The sequence below is a fragment of the Haliotis rubra genome, unplaced genomic scaffold (genome assembly GCF_003918875.1).
Source record: "Haliotis rubra isolate DU_JTF1 unplaced genomic scaffold, ASM391887v1 Scf43, whole genome shotgun sequence".
Lineage (NCBI taxonomy): Eukaryota > Metazoa > Mollusca > Gastropoda > Lepetellida > Haliotidae > Haliotis > Haliotis rubra.
The window spans coordinates 1584975-1602604 of record NW_025767113.1 but is presented as its reverse complement, the minus strand read 5'-3'; the positions used below and the strand labels follow the sequence as shown (position 1 = coordinate 1602604).

The 17630-nt window shown below is 44.2% G+C and overlaps 1 protein-coding gene across 2 annotated transcripts in view; it reads left to right on the top strand.

Moving 5' to 3' along the window:
* LOC124289027 overlaps positions 1 to 17630 on the top strand; it is an 87755-nt gene that overhangs the window by 53379 nt on the left and 16746 nt on the right. The window contains exons 3-8 of one of the 2 annotated variants that reach the window (XM_046725624.1): positions 6708 to 6871; positions 15089 to 15155; positions 15466 to 15568; positions 15692 to 15822; positions 16396 to 16600; positions 17171 to 17337. In XM_046725624.1, the coding sequence (XP_046581580.1) occupies positions 6708 to 6871; positions 15089 to 15155; positions 15466 to 15568; positions 15692 to 15822; positions 16396 to 16600; positions 17171 to 17337 (837 nt within the window). Of the gene's footprint in view, positions 1 to 6707; positions 6872 to 15088; positions 15156 to 15465; positions 15569 to 15691; positions 15823 to 16395; positions 16601 to 16659; positions 16727 to 17170; positions 17338 to 17630 lie in introns of those variants that run through there. The other variant, XM_046725625.1, reaches the window with a different exon arrangement.

Here is a 17630-nt window from a genome sequence, read left to right as displayed (position 1 = left end):
ATAAATACATTATATACTAACTGTAAAATGGGCCATAAGGCCGTATATTACCGAATAAAGTGTCTGTCTGTCTGTCTGATATCATGTTGCTTTGATGTCATAGCCAGAGAATCTAGACTGTTTGCGAGCACATGACTGCTGTCTGCCTTTCCAGTATATAAACGTCAACGCCAGCAGATAACCAGTCTCCATTATCTACCCAATCCGCCTCCCTCTGGCAAAATAGCGACTACATGAATGGAACAAGCACCAGTTCATTAAGACAGAAGCTTTTCCAAGGCTGGTCCCGTACTGTGGAATTCAACCCCACACAACCTCAAGAATACTCAGACACTCAGCGACTTTAAGTCTCGATGGAAAACACTTCTTCGAAATAGCATGCAACTGAAAACTTTGTGTCACAGCTCTGTGAGTGCCTGTGAGCAAACTTTGAAGGACTGGAAACGGGCGCTGTATAAATGACTGGTTTGACTGATACCTGACAGTCAGTGATGATGCAGGTGTTCGTGGGTATGTATATCCTGTCGTACCAGTATCACCCAGCATTCACAGCATTTGCATAACGAAGTATCTGTTTGTTGCCGAAAAAACAAAGTTGAAATCCACGACTAAATCCTGTTCTCAGCTACACCACAGCCTTCAGATGCCACTTACAGACATTCCACCGTGTACTGAGTCATCCTATAGGCCCAGTCAAGATAATGTATCATTAAAACCACATTTGTACTCAAAGCTAATGATACATGAATGTTATTTACTTTCTACGGTACTGAATTATTTATCATAATGACATTACTATTATTATAATTACACTAATTCACAACTGAAAAATATATTCTGAAACAGCACATTAATTCTTAACCGTATTCTTAATGTGTCGCAAATCCTTGTAAAGATACCTGGCCTACTTGAGACATGCACCAGATGACAAGACAGCATGTGTATGACATGCTGGTGCGAGAGTACTTGAAATCCCGAACACACATACCCACTGTCTGCGGCGATGTTCAATAGAAATACCTGAAATATTCACTTTAACCACGACGTCACACTGGTGACCTGTAGCCATGTCTGTAATCGTACAGTCGTGTTTTTCGCTGTATTACGCAATGTAGTAAATGTTTGCACCAAATGCCGTGGGGATGTCGCCGTCTTGTCTTTGGAGAACAAGTGGTTTCCTTGTAGAATGCATGAGCTCCTCCATGTCTTGCAAGTTAGTCGAGTTGGGATGGACCCTCTCTCGTCGGTGCATCGTGTTATTAGAACAGGTACATAGGTGCATCTCAGCGTCTGCTTAAATATCTGCTACAACTCTGCAGATCATCTATTGACCTGACTCTTCAGGGGATCTATTGACCTGACTCTTCAGGTGATTTATTGACCTGACTCTTCAGGGGATCTATTGACCTGACTCTTCAGGGGATCTATTGACCTGACTGTTCAGGTGATCTATTGACCTGACTCTTCAGGGGATCTATTGACCTGACTGTTCAGGTGATCTATTGACCTGACTCTTCATTTGATTTATTGACCTCACTTTTCAGGTGATTTATTGACCTGACTCTTCAGGTGATTTATTGACCTCACTCTTCAGGTGATTTACTGACCTCACTCTTCAGGTGATCTATTGACCTGACTCTGCAGATCATCTATTGACCTGACTCTTCATGTGATCTATTGACCTCACTCTTCAGGTGATCTATTGACTTGATCTATTGACCTGACTCTTCATGTGATTTATTGACCTCACTTTTCAGGTGATCTATTGACCTGACTCTTCATGTGATTTATTGACCTCACTTTTCAGGTGATCTATTGACCTCACTTTTCCAATTATCTATTGACCTGACTCATCAGGTGATCTATTGACTTCATTCTTCAAGTGATCTATCAACCTGACTATTTAGAAGATCGTTGGATCTAGATCTTCTGAAGCCCTATAAGCATTATGTGTTGTAAATCGACAGATCCTGGGTTCGAATCCGATATTCGTGCATATTTTGCCCATTTATTTGTCAGCACAAACCCCTTGTTAGGGTCACAGGGTGGTCTTGTTGTCTCTGTGTTGTTTGTAAAGCACAAAACACCAATTTAGATGTTTAAATGGAAACGAGTGATACTTGGTAATAGTTCACATACATAGTTATTTCAATACTTCTCCCAGTCTATACAGGTGGCGATGGAAGATAACGCCATTTTAGTACGTTAAATAAAACCAATTATCAGGAACCCGGAGTAGAATAGGTCGCGGGTAAATGTACCACATGCTATGTTCTGCAATAAACCCAAGAACGCTCAAGCCATTCTGCAAGATACAAGAACAAATGTTGCTGTTTAGAGGGATGCCGAAGCCCCTGCCACCATGACGTTACCGACTGTAACTGCAGAGGGCACCTCCAACCTGCCATATACTCCGCTACAGTTTATTGGGCAATTTGGAACTTTTCCGTGTGTTCTCAATGCCCTCAAATTTCTTCCTCGGGTACACAATTATTATCTGTTTCAGTGAAGGGAAACCCAAAAGCTTGAAAAGATAACAAACCAATTTGACTTTAACGCCAGAGTTTCTGACTGCTGGGATGAGCAACACTATATCAACACTATATATTTATCGGCTCCACCAACATCCATGACAACTTGACCATACATCATATTCACGTTCTCCACATACCGACTCATCTGTGATGTTGGCAGCTTCTTAAAACTCGGAAAGTTTTAGTTGGGGAAGTTGAAATCCCCACGCTTCTCAACTCCCGCATTGTTTACTTCACCAGACTGCGAGGTGAACGTCCTGTATACTGCATCTGGAGCGGCCTCGTTCCCTCACGGCTGTATTGTTGTCAAACACCCCCTACCAGCTGCTTCCAGAGATATTTAAACAACGACAGTGTTATGTGATGGTGTGTGGAAGTAGGGGAGGGGGGTGGTTACTGCCTCTAAGAACCTGTTTACCATGTCAGGAGCTATCGGAATCCCAGGAAACCACAATGTTTAGGACAAAAAGTAATATGTGGATGAATAACATCAAGGGATATATTTATTCAGTGCTGGCATAAATAAACGCCTTCCGCAGTCCTCAGATTTACAGTGGGTCTTCTCAACTCGGGAGGAATGGACTGGCTTCTTGTCGTCAGTACTCGGAGACGTTATGTAAATAAGCTGTGCTATTCTGAATGAATTTGTATCAGTAGATGCTCCTTTAAAGGTCAAATACAGTCGTTTTAGTGTAAAACAGTCCGCAGGAAAACATTATTTACGTTACGCTGTTAACGTTACGCGATGATCACTTCACGTAGGAGAACTGGTACTGTGTTTACTTGGTAGTGTTAAACAGGTGGTTCAGGAGTTTGCGTGCACGCTCCTTTAATATTATCTGTGTTTTTTTCTGAGTTATTACACAGATAACAGAAATACACATTGGTCATTTGCATTCCCGTGTTGGCATTTTGCTTAATTTTACAACTTGTTCATTGCCAAGTAGATCTCATTTCACTTCACATAAGTTGTCTTGCTTCTCCTCCAGCCAGGCTGACGCCCGGAACCACATAATCCATATCTATATATTCCCTGATCCGTATCTACACACACGAGTCCATATTTCACATTCACCCAATGGCTGTGTATCCCAGGTGACGTTACAACGCTATTACTCCACTCTAATTTTCCTCCCAACAAACTAGCCAGGTATACAGTGTCCAGAGAGCCCTAGCAGCGGAAGGTTCATTCTCTTCTTATTCTACTTAGCAAGGCTTAGCGAGGACAGTCAACACCATGCGACCCCCGGCTAGTGTGTATTAGGCTGTTTGTATATCATTACATGGAGATACGCACAGAATCGGGGGGATTATCCCCTGCCCTGACTCACCTCTATACATCCCAGTATGGAATGTGTATCCTTTCATTAGTACATTATGAACATGTACAAGTAATTTCCTTATCACAGAAGGCACGTGACAGGCCGTCGGAAGAAACAGAATCCTGTCTCAGGGTGACAATTGATGGAAATCCAACTAAATTTGTTCCGTTGTCTATGAATATGTTACGGTACGTGGGGTATACGGACGCATGGCCTTGTAATTATTAAGTCAATAACAAGGTTAATTGCTCTTCATGTGGTTCAGCTTGAAGAGATGTAACCAACAACGCGGCTTCTTCCCATGGTGCGCGATGTTCTCAGCAACTGTTAAAGCAAGGACAACTGATGACAGTCATCCTCGTTCTTAGTGGTTTGGCCATGTTATCAGTTTAAACAGTCCAGCCATGATCCCTCGTTCAATATCTGAATTCCATGCTAAGCTACTCCATTTTTTATCTGATGCGGTATTTTACAACTGTTGGAGACTTCAAAAATGCATTTAGTAGGATTCGGTGTCACGTCGTGACCATCCTCTATAAGAAAATAATATGTTTGTGAAATTGAGCATATTACTCTTTATGTAAAGGGCCAGTGTATAATGATTTAAGGGCAAAATATCCAAATATACGTCAGTGTCGAATGTGCTATAGACCTTTGGCGTCATCCAGATGATGAATATACTGACTGACTGACTGACTGACTGATTGAATGACTGGTTGGTTTGTTGGTTTGTTGACTGATACTGACACGAGGATAGATTGTGTATTGAGGGGTTGAACATGGCCGTTTTTAGGAGCACCATATATGTGGATTTGGTGGCCATGTTAAATGGCTACCTGGTTTCACTCGATGTGTCACGCGAGTCGGTCGCGATAATTTCAGAGAAACTAATTTAGCGGCGACCCGGGTTAAACTAGCTCTCTAACGCTCTGTTGTTTGTCGGTGAAGGTGACTAACGTGATCGGGGATCAGGCTGGATGACTTTGTGAAGTGCGTGTCATCCTGACCTTAGCACATGTTCATTATATCAATCACCGAACAGCCTCGGGGATTTGCTAGGCGCCGTGATACTGCTGGAATACTGGTGACTGGGGCTTGCAAGAACGGCTTGCCACAGGAAGGTTTCACTAACTGCATGTCTCCACAAGATGGCTGATGGATGACAACAGTTGACTAATCCTTCACTGGGCTGGCAGAAGACATACTTCAAGGCTGCCAATGGGCTACACTAAAGACTTCAGTAAATCTGCCATGTTGGTAACCAGGTAACCGTTGCATGACATCTGTCTCCTGTGACAGTGAGTGATCGCATCTTGGCAGTCAGTAGTGTTATACCTGCCACAGCAGCACCCCGGTAGGGAAGCTGGAGATACAGACAGCTCCACAGTCATAGTCTGTCAGGTTGTGATGGGATGAAAGGCATTTTATTGGATTCTGAAACCAGATGCAAAACTTTTGCTGCCTGAGTTCCAACAGACATATGCGTGATGACATACGTGGTTGGCTTGATGACATGTGGTTGGCTTGTTGAGTTCCAACAGACACATGCGTGATGACATCGTGGTTGGCTTGTTGAGTTCCAACAGACACATGCGTGATGACATCGTGGTTGGCTTGTTGAGTTCCAACAGACACATGCGTGATGTCGTGTTGGCTTGTTGAGTGATGGTGATGAAATCGGCATTTTGATTGGACATGCGTGATGACATCGTGGTTGGCTTGATGCAAAACATGCTTTCGTGGTTGCCTGAGTTCCAACAGACACATGCGTGATGACATCGTGGTTGGCTTGTTGAGTTCCAACAGACACATGCGTGATGACATCGTGGTTGGCTTGTTGAGTTCCAACAGACACATGCGTGATGACATCGTGGTTGGCTTGTTGAGTTCCAACAGACACATGCGTGATGACATCGTGGTTGGCTTGTTGAGTTCCAACAGATGACATCGTGGTTGGCTTGTTGAGTTCCAACAGACACATGCGTGATGACATCGTGGTTGGCTTGTTGAGTTCCAACAGACACATGCGTGATGACATCGTGGTTGGCTTGTTGAGTTCCAACAGACACATGCGTGATGACATCGTGGTTGGCTTGTTGAGTTCCAACAGACACGTGATGACATCGTGGTTGATTGACATCGTGGTTGTGGTTGGCTTGTTGAGTTCCAACAGACACATGCGTGATGACATCGTGGTTGGCTTGTTGAGTTCCAACAGACACATGCGTGATGACATCGTGGTTGGCTTGTTGAGTTCCAACAGACACATGCGCGATGACATCGTGGTTGGCTTGTTGAGTTCCAACAGGCACATGCGTGATGACATCGTGGTTGGCTTGTTGATTATCATTGTTGAGTTCCAATCTATCACACTGAATTTAGCAATCTATCACACTGAAGCTGAGCTGCCTGCTCACATGTCGGGATTCAAGGACAGTAGCAGTAAGTAGTCATCAATGTCCTGCCACAAGTAACAGAGGAAGCTGACAGTGACAGAACCAACACCTCATTGATCTCTGTTGTCGACGACATCGGACGTTAAGGATCTGGACAGCAAGGAGTTGTCTTAGATTGAAAACAACATGCAATGATCTGATATGATACAACAAAATATCGATATCAACAAGCGTTTTAACATATGTGCATATTAGAAGGTTAATACCCATCTCAGCCCTCGATAGGATCGGTACAAGAACTCATTCCCTTGAGTCACGAGGATGGAACTGAGATGATTAAATGCCCTTATCGGTGTAGGACTATAATCCTCTGATTGTGCTACTATTTTATTTACCCCTCGTTAGACAGGTAGCACCGTATGTTCAGTATGTTTATGTCTCCTTGTATGTTGCAGCCTTCCTACCTGTCTGGTCAGAAGTCACGGGATGTCAATAAGATCGCCGGACAGTGGGGGGAATGGGGCGTGTGGTCGTCATGCTCAGTCAAGTGTGGAACAGGCATCTCCTCCCGGACACGGCGTTGTGAACATCCGCTTACCCTCCCCGTCGCATCACTGATGTAAGTATATCCACATATATCACTGATGTAAGTATATCCACATATATCACTGATGTAATTATCCACATAAATCACTGATGTAAGTATATCCACATATATCAGTGATTTAAGTATACCTCCACATATGTCACTGATGTAAGTATACCACCAGATATGTCACTGAACATGGACGATCATGGACCCATCAGCAAATGGGTACCCGGTAGGATGAACCAGCTGTGTGACTAACGCCCCCAGGGAGCTGATAACGAGTACCGGATGTACACTATTGCATTGACCGACAATAGGATAATATAGCACCTTCAGCATCCCATTGGTGAATAGGATGTGCCGCGTTTTACCGGTACTAAATATATTTGTATGAAAGCGTATTGGTTTCGTCCTCACCAACTGGAAAATAGTAATTTTCAAGAAATACACGAACTTTTGTTCACCTATTTAACTTACATATACCATTAGTTTTGAAGGTGTTTAAAGGCCAAATTCTCTGCCATGTGAACGTGTCCTCAATATCTAGCTAAACTGATAATGTTAAGGCCAGAAATTCAAATTTAACTGGTCCGAAGTTTATGCCAAAGTAATATACAGTTTATAAGAAATTGGACAGGAATATAAAACGTTATATCTTCGAAAATTTGAAATTCAAAATAATCGTGAAATACTAAATATGAGCAAGAGGCCAGATTGCCTTCTTTACACTTAGTGATCGGCACAGATACAGGCATCAACACTGAAACAAAACCAGTGATCATTTGCTTGATAACGGCCTTAGTAGCCACACCGAAACGTCGCTCATATTAATATTATACAAGTTGTATATCCATACAACTCTCCTCGTTGTTCATCACACCAACTTCTAAATGCCACTCAAAGAAGTCCACCAGTGATGTTGGAATACGAAATAAAACGTAAAATATCACAGCCAGACATTACTGGCTAGGTATTTGTACATACAGTCTGTCCTCTTGGACCTTGGACATTTGGTCAGGCTCACTCTGGCTCCTTGTTAACTGTTTGCTTCGATGGCAAGTTGCGTTACCTGTGAAAATCGTCATTAACCCTGTATCACCCACAGGTAGCATTAGTCATATTGTATCCCAGGTGTACGTGTGAGTGTAATGTTTGCCTGATGAGTAATGAGTGAAGGCACTGAACCGACGGCTTACAAAGTCAGGCCGCAGATTCACTTGTACGTTATTTCATTGGTGATGGCACCGAGCACATATTTTTGAGACTATATAGTTTGTCAAGCGAGGCCAAGAGAGTACAAAACATTTATTGGACCATTAGGTCTGTTCATGATGCGGATTTAAGCGTGTTTTATCTTGCACAGTTACCGAACACCTCACAGGGGAAATGCATCGGTAGGGCTTTCCCAGATCCTCATTACCAGAGTGGAGGTAGTGGATAAGTACTATATCAGTTCAGCGCCACTGGAGCTGTTTTACCTCCGGAAGCAAAGCATCTATTACACGCACTAAACGACTTGACAATTGTGGATACCAGGTGTCGCACGTCAGATTACGTGCTGGTTTATAGATGTTGCTAACACTCTGTAATATCCCGAGAGGGACAGACTGATTCCTGTTTGGTCTATGTAGGTGATGTGGTATCCCGAGAGGAACAGATGGATTCCTGTTTGGTCCATGTAGGTGCTGTGGTATCCCTAGAGGGACATACTGATTCCTGTTTGGTCGATGTAGGTGCTGTAGTATCCCGAGAGGGACAGATGGATTCCTGTTTGGTCCATGTAGGTGCTGTGGTATCCCGAGAGGGACAGATGGATTCCTGTTTGGTCCATGTAGGTGCTGTGGTATCCCGAGAGGGACAGATGGATTCCTGTTAGGTCTATGTTGGTGCTGTAATATCCCGAGAGGGACATACTGATTCCTGTTTGGTCCATATAGGTGCTGGAGTATCCCGAGAGGGACAGATGGATTCCTGTTTGGTCCATGTAGGTGCTGTAGTATCCCGAGAGGGACAGATGGATTCCTGTTTGGTCCATGTAGGGACTTGAGTATCCCGAGAGGGACAGACTGATTCCCGTTTGGTCCATGTAGGTGCTGGAGTATCCCGAGAGGGACAGACTGATTCCTGTTTGGTCCATGTAGGTGCTGTAGTATCCCGAGAGGGTCAGATGGATTCCTGTTTGGTCCATGTAGGTGATGTAGTATCCCGAGAGGGACATACTGATTCCTGTTTGGTCGATGTAGGTGCTGTAGTATCCCGAGAGGGACAGATGGATTCCTGTTTGGTCCATGTAGGTGCTGTAGTATCCCGAGAGGGACAGACTGATTCCTGTTTGGTCCATGTAGGTGCTGTAGTATCCCGAGAGGGACAGATGGATTCCTGTTTGGTCCATGTAGGTGCTGTAGTATCCCGAGAGGGACATACTGATTCCTGTTTGGTCCATGTAGGTGCTGTAGTATCCCGAGAGGGACAGATGATTCCTGTTTGGTCCATGTAGGTGCTGTAGTATCCCGAGAGGGACAGATGATTCCTGTTTGGTCCATGTAGGTGCTGTATCCCGTATCCAGACTGATTCGAGTAGGGACAGACTGATTCCTGTTTGGTCCATGTTGGTGCTGTAATATCCCGAGAGGGACATACTGATTCCTGTTTGGGTCTGTAATATCCCGATGTTCCTGTTTGGTCCATGGGTGCTGTAATATCCCGAGAGGGACAGACTGATTCCTGTTTGGTCCATGTAGGTGCTGTAGTATCCCGAGAGGGACATACTGATTCCTGTTTGGTCCATGTAGGTGCTGTAGTATCCCAAGAGGGACAGACTGATTCCTGTTTGGTCCATGTAGGTGCTGTAGTATCCCGAGAGGGACAGATGATTCCTGTTTGGTCCATGTAGGTGCTGTGTATCCCGAGAGGGACATACTGATTCCTGTTTGGTCGATGTAGGTGCTGTAGTATCCCAAGAGGGACAGACTGATTCCTGTTTGGTCCATGTAGGTGCTGTAGTATCCCGAGAGGGACATACTGATTCCTGTTTGGTCGATGTAGGTGCTGTAGTATCCCGAGAGGGACAGACTGATTCCTGTTTGGTCCATGTAGGTGCTGTAGTATCCCGAGAGGGACATACTGATTCCTGTTTGGTCCATGTAGGTGCTGTGGGACATACTGATTATCCCGAGAGGGACATACTGATTCCTGTTTGGTCCATGTAGGTGCTGTAATATCCCAAGAGGGACAGACTGATTCCTGTTTGGTCCATGTTGGTGCTGTAATATCCCGAGAGGGACAGACTGATTCCTGTTTGGTCCATGTAGGTGCTCTAGTATCCCGAGAGGGACAGACTGATTCCTGTTTGGTCGATGTAGGTGCTGTAATATACCGAGAGGGACAGACTGATTCCTGTTTGGTCCATGTAGGTGCTGGTGTGTGACGAGAGGGACAGACTGATTCCTGTTTGGTCCATGTTGGTGCTGTAATATACCGAGAGGGACAGACTGATTCCTGTTTGGTCGATGTAGGTGCTGTAGTATCCCGAGAGGGACATACTGATTCCTGTTTGGTCCATGTAGGTGCTGTAATATCCCGAGAGGGACAGACTGATTCCTGTTTGGTCCATGTAGGTGCTGGAGTATCCCGAGAGGGACAGACTGATTCCTGCTTGGTCCATGTAGGTGCTCTAGTATCCCGAGAGGGACAGGCGGGTTTCGGCAGTGTTCCTGTTTGGTTCATGTAGCGGCATACCGATTATATTCTTCTAAACACGGCGCAAAGCAACATTCATTTCTCATTTTTGAAGGATGCGGAGTTGGAATTTCGCCACTTTATACGTTCTGGGTGCCGTAACGCCGTCCACCTTACCTCCACCTTACCTCCTGTATGTGTGTGAGGGTCGGCTGTCGGTGTGACGAGGCTTAAAGTATATAACAGATATGAGTGGTAGTTAAGATATTTATTTAAACGATTAAGAAGGGGACCGAGAAAATCCACGTTGACCGGGATTTTATGCACGTAATTTGATAAACTCAATACAAATAATATCAGTGTGTCAGATATACATTAGGGCCAAACACTAGCGTTATCGTTGTTTGAACAGTGCTTTTTGTTGGATTTATCTACCGATTTACACCTACCCTGCCACGTTCGGTATATTAGGTTTAACCTGTACAGGAGGTATTGGCTCGTTGTCAAATTCCTTGTTCTTTTTCGCCAACTGATGTTTAAGACACACCATTTATAAACATTTACATACAGAAATTAAACCAGTTCTGCTGCACCTGTTTTAGTGCTCTCAAGAAATAAATGCACACCTTGTCATTTTAAATGCGCAGTTTAAAACATCCATATGGAATAAAAATGTTTTATGTAAATATTACAATAACGATCTTCGCTTTATTGTTTCGCCAGACTCTTAAACCTCACATGATTTATTTCGACGCCACTTTTCTCAATATATTTTGACATCTGACGGCAGGCCCCAGGACGACCGGGTTTCATAATTGTAGGGATTTGAACCCAGATCGACGGCATGGTGAGCCAGTGTGTTGACTACAAGGCCACCCCATCGGTCCTTATGATCACTTGCACCTCGAACCATATTGTTATATGATGCACGGTGCTGGCCCTAGTCCGCTATACAGAGGGAGGCGATGTACACATGGACCTGCTACTGATGGAGGATGCTTGTCATATCCTGAAACCACAGTTGATCACCAGGTACTTCTGATAAGTAGTCCAGGGATTTATGGCTATATTTTCATTTGGTTCTCTTTGTGTAGTAAAGGATGCAAGAAAAGCATTACCTTCGACACTTGGCCAGTTTCTTTTGAACTAATTGGTATAGCCTTCTTCTGTGCTGTGGATCAAGTCTCTTGGCGTTGCTTACACTAGTTCACGTGGGGAGCTAGTTTGCTAAATTAACCTTTGAAATTAGGGGGTGAGTCACGGACCTCGACATTGAGACGCAGATATCAATCACTCCCACTCCTTAAATATTTCTTTGCTTTTTATCCCATTTGTGAAGGCTGCTAATCAACGCTTGGGGAGAGAGGGGCCGGGGAGGGGGGAGTAGCGGAAGTAGAGACCTGCAGATGGGGGTGCCACAGACCAGGCCTGGTAACTTGACTCCTTGGCAGCAGATGCTTTATGATGAAATGAATTTAATGAACGTTCATTCTACCACAAAGCTACTCAATGATGAAAGGACTGTTTTCCACTTTGAACGTGTTGACTATAGCGAACTAGTAGTGGTATATAACATCACACGGTATGCTCGCAAGCTTTAACTGGAAACAGTTGCTTCTACGTGTCATGGCACAAGACGTTCTTAGTGATAAGTCCCTTTGAAGAATCTCAAGAAGTTCATAAGCATTTCAAAGGGGGTCTGTATGAAGCCAGTCGTGAACTGTCGACGATGTACAACAGACCTGGTCAGAGAGAGACATAAGAGTTCAACACCAGAATACTCGATGGCCTTCGGAACACGTCTAACACAAGGCCATGGACTTGCACACGTCTCCAAGGAAATACGCTTTATTTTAAACCTTAAATAGGGGCGGTGGGGTAGCCTAATGGTTAAAGCGTTGGCTCGTCACGCCGAAGACCCGGGTTCGAATCCCCACATGGGTACAATGTGTTAAGCCCATTTCTGGTGTCCCCCGCCGTGATGTTGCTGGAATATTGCTAAAAGCGGCGTAAAACCAAAACTCAGTCAGTCAGTCAGTAAACCTTAAATATAAATACCACGAACACGTTGTCCCTATATCCCACTGGTTCCTTTCTATCTAGCCTTGCCCCTTTAAAGAAAGAACTGACTTCATTAAATACAGTCTTGCAGCAAGGCTACACAGCACATGATGTGTTTTACACAGTGCTTATAACATACATCCCGTAACATACAATGCCGTCCGGTAATTCCGCGCAGCTAAGCCCATCGATCGCAACACGGCAACTAACGTCTCTTATGTTTTGTGGTTTACGTGACTTAACATGCTGGTATGCACCATATTTACCTAGAAATATAAGTTTTATTGACGACTATAAGATTCTAGCTCTGCATTATGCCATACGGTTGACCTTACCGGCGTTCTGACGACATCGTTAGCTGTCCGGTAATTCTGCGCAGCAACTGTTGCGCATAACAATCTGTTGCAGATCCAAAGTATGGAAGCGTATTAGGGCCAAATTATTTTTAAAAATCACTCCATCAATGCAAAGAAGATTGTTTCATATTAAATCCAATTATGAATAATGAAGAAAAGGGTTTAAAAGTCTGAAGAAAACGAATTTTTCATAAAACTGTCAATTTATCTGTCAATTGCTGTTATTTACTTACCTTTAGTGATTAAAAGCCAGTCCCTTATAGAAATGTCCTGATTTCAAACGTAAATATGGTAGCAGACAATGTTTACCTCGATACAGAAGTGCGTTATTGCAGCTGCGCAGAATTACCGGACTCGTTTGAATGTATTTTGTTTGCGACACTTAATGTGAAATAGGAGTTTGATTTAGTGTAAATCGTAATATAGAAAAGAATAATTGTCTGAGTGCACTATGGTTATTTGCTCCCATCTGAAGCAGATTCCAGTCCCCTAACACCAACATGCTGAACGTATGTACTCGTCAGCTTACCTGGTGCTCGGCGTTACGGTGGTCCCCTAATACCAACATGCTGTACGTATACATGTACTCTGTCAGCCGACCTGATGCTCGGCGTTACGGTGGTCCCCTAATACCAACATGCTGAACGCATATGTACTCTGTCAGCCGACCTGGTGCTCGGCGTTACGGTGGTCCCCTAATACCAACATGCTGAACGTAGACATGTACTCTGTCAGCCGACCTGATGCTCGGCGTTACGGTGGTCCCCTAATACCAACATGCTGAACGTACATGCTGAACGTAGACATGTACTCTGTCAGCCTACCTGATGCTCGGCGTTACGGTGGTCCCCTAATACCCACATGCTGAACGCATATGTACTCTGTCAGCCTACCTGATGCTCGGCGTTACGGTGGTCCCCTAATACCAACATGCTGAACGTAGACATGTACTCTGTCAGCCTACCTGATGCTCGGCGTTACGGTGGTCCCCTAATACCCACATGCTGAACGTAGACATGTACTCTGTCAGCCGACCTGATGCTCGGCGTTACGGTGGTCCCCTAATACCAACATACTGAACGTAGACATGTACTCTGTCAGCCTACCTGATGCTCGGCGTTACGGTGGTCCCCTAATACCCACATGCTGAACGTAGACATGTACTCTGTCAGCCTACCTGATGCTCGGCGTTACGGTGGTCCCGTAATACCAACATGCTGAACGTAGACATGTACTCTGTCAGCCGACCTGATGCTCGGCGTTACGGTGGTCCCGTAATACCAACATGCTGAACGTAGACATGTACTCTGTCAGCCGACCTGGTGCTCGGCGTTACGGTGGTCCCGTAATACCAACATGCTGAACGTAGACATGTACTCTGTCAGCCGACCTGATGCTCGGCGTTACGGTGGTCCCCTAATACCAACATGCTGAACGTAGACATGTACTCTGTCAGCCGACCTGATGCTGGGCGTTACGGTGGTCCCCTAACACCAACATGCTGAACGTAGACATGTACTCTGTCAGCCGACCTGATGCTCGGCGTTACGGTGGTGCCATGTGGTCGGCGAGGGGTCAGTAGTCTGCGTCGAAATGGAGGAGTATCCTTGTTAAACTGAGACATCTCAGTGGACTTACTCTGTCTGTCTGAATTGAAATATCTAGGAATTGTATCATTAAGGACGAAGGGAACGGAAAGATAACAGCTCTTTGTATCGCCAAGAAATGTAGTCTGAAATTACAAACCTTATCTAAATCAAAGATTGTCCATTGTTTCACAATGTTTAACATGTCCCTCCTTGGGTTAGATTCATGTGGAGTTACACTGTTGAAGACGTATGCATGGTAATGTTGTTCTATTTCATCACTTCTATAACTCTAACACAAAATTCACCATATAGTTCCATCCATAGACACACCTATCGACAAGCAAGTTTGAGGGCACGAAATTTCAATTATTAATAATTTCCCAAAACAGAGTTCGAAATGGGAATATATACGGGAAACTGCCTGGACATAGACAACTATTTGTGATACATCCGCAGAGGAACCAGGTTTCCGGGTTAGTTGATACATTGTGTTGCAAACAGGGCGTGGGTGACCCCTTCTCGTTTGTCTGTTCTATACTGTAGTTGGTGTAGCTCTGTTGCAGCATCCGGGCTGATGACAGTGTTGTGTGTGAAGGAGGCGGGAGGGAGATCCGCGTCTGCAACAAGCATGTAAGTAAAACACAGACTTTCTTCACAACCTGAGTCGATGTGCGCAGAGGTATTACAATTGTCACCTGCTTCTCAAACTGGTGAAAAGCATTTGAAAAAGTTCTGACTTCTTTTTACGACAGTGCAGTTTTTCTTGTTAGCAAAGTCCGTTGTACAGAACCAAACAAGCTTCAGCAACAGGTTCAGTAAATTTAAGTTTATCAGTGAAAACAATATACTGACATGCACAATATGTCTCTTATTGGCCCGATGTTTTCTCCCTGAAAAAAACTGGAACATGTTCGTTCTAATTAGGATAATTTGTTTCCAGAAATGTCCACCCAACGTTGAAAATGTTCGTCAGAAGCAGTGCCGTAAATTCAATGCAAGAGTGTTCAATGGGAAGAAATATGAATGGGAGCCGTACATTAACCGTGAGTATGCAGGGAGCGCTAGATCTTTCACCTGTTTACGGTAATGTTTTATAAACTGTGAAAAACTTGGACGAGAACTTTCTCTTGAAGGTAACCTCAACTGGCCAATTTATTTTATTTTAGCTAATAACAAGTGTGAGCTGACATGTCGGGCTAAAGGTCAACATTTCTACGCCCGTCTAGCCAATCGGGTTGGAGATGGCACTCCATGTGATCTGAAGACATTTTCTGTCTGCATTCGGCGCCAGTGCATCGTACGTACCTGTTAGCTTCTCACTACTTCACATATCGAACTGTTTATACAATGGTGTACGAAGTAATACACTCCAACACTGGGGTCAGACTATTTCATACCTTCAAAACCCACCGCTTCAACAGACTGCGTAGATCGCAGGTGACTTATGCGTACATTTTGTGGTTGTAATTGGTCGCCAATAAAGTCTGCATGTCCTACATGACGTAAATAGATTGGGCAGTCGGGTTCGGTGACATCCTGTGTCATCCGTCCCAAACGGCGAGCGAAGTCTATCATAATATGAACGACTGGTTGTCTGACCAAGATTTGATTACGATAAGAAAATTAGTGAATAAAATCACTGACATCTGACTCTCAATTCTCTAGTTGATGTTTACATAATGATACTGAATAGCTCTTTCAATTTGTCCTCCCAAGAAGGTTGGGTTTTTTTTATGAAATAGGTGGAAACACGAAACCTTCTTTGGACATTATATTTCCCTTTGATATTTTACGAATTTATTTGGTTTGCTTTGAATTCACGCTTAGAATTGTTATGTTTTAAATCAAATGTTCCTTATATTGTCTGTAGAAAGTTGGCTGTGATGACAAAGTGGGTTCTAATGCGACGCTGGACAAGTGCGGCGTCTGTCACGGGGACAACAGCACCTGTAGAACCATCTCTGGTGTGTTCACCCGGCCCGACCTCCCTCACGGCTACACCAGGATCATCAGCATCCCAGTCGGCAGCACCGGCGTCAACATCACAGAGCTCCGCCCCAGTACTAATTACCTCAGTAAGTAGATGATGTTGTATAACCAGGGCGACCTGGAGCTCCGACCCAGTTCTAATTACCTCAGTAAGTGGATGATGCAGTACTCCCAGGGCGACCTGGAGCTCCGACCCAGTACTAATTACCTCAGAAAGTAGATGATGCAGTACTACCAGGTCGACCTAGAGCTCTGACGCAGTACTTATTACCTCAGTAAGTAGATGATGCAGTACTACCAGGTCGACCTGCTGAAGGCAGAGTGTGTGCCGGGTCTATGCTACTCCCATTATTTGACTTGACCTCACGTGTATTTGTGACGCATGCACCGGTGATATTGGACAGAGAATTATATACACATGCCCATGACTCAGGACCTTCCATCTTGATCTGTTCAATTTGCCTGTGTTCGAAGATGCCACTAGTTGTTACGTGTGGTCTGTTGATTTCCTAAGTTCCCATTGGTTTGATTTTCCTGTGTTTAGGCCTGTGTGCCAGTGTGTGTCCGCTATAACAAGACTATGTTATTCAGACACGTTTTGTCATATGAGTAATCCATGTCCTTTTCATTCATGCATCCACACGATCTCTTTGCAGGTTTAAAAACTTCTTCAAAATCAGTTGTAAACGGTAATTGGACAATGTCAGCATCAGGGAACTATGACGCTGCCGGAACTACTTTCATATACAAGAAGCAGTCACGTGACTGTCCCGGAGAATGCATCTTCGCTGCTGGGCCAATAAACCAGACTGTAGAAGTCATGGTGAGGAAAGGGAAATAAAATCGGGTTTATAGCTATCAACAATGGATAAGAAAATATGAATGAATCAAAATCAGTTTATATCAAACTAATAATATTTTCTTGTTAAACGCGTGTAATGATTCTTTCCGCGAACGGCTCCCTGAGTAGTTTAAGTACTTGGTAATTCGTAAATTGCTCACCGGGACTATTGCCGTTTACAGTGTGAAAAACACCTGAAACTTCATTTTGATCGTTGGGTTCAAGGTAACCTAGCTCCACATTGGATATACAGTATGTTAATCTCTATGTTGTTG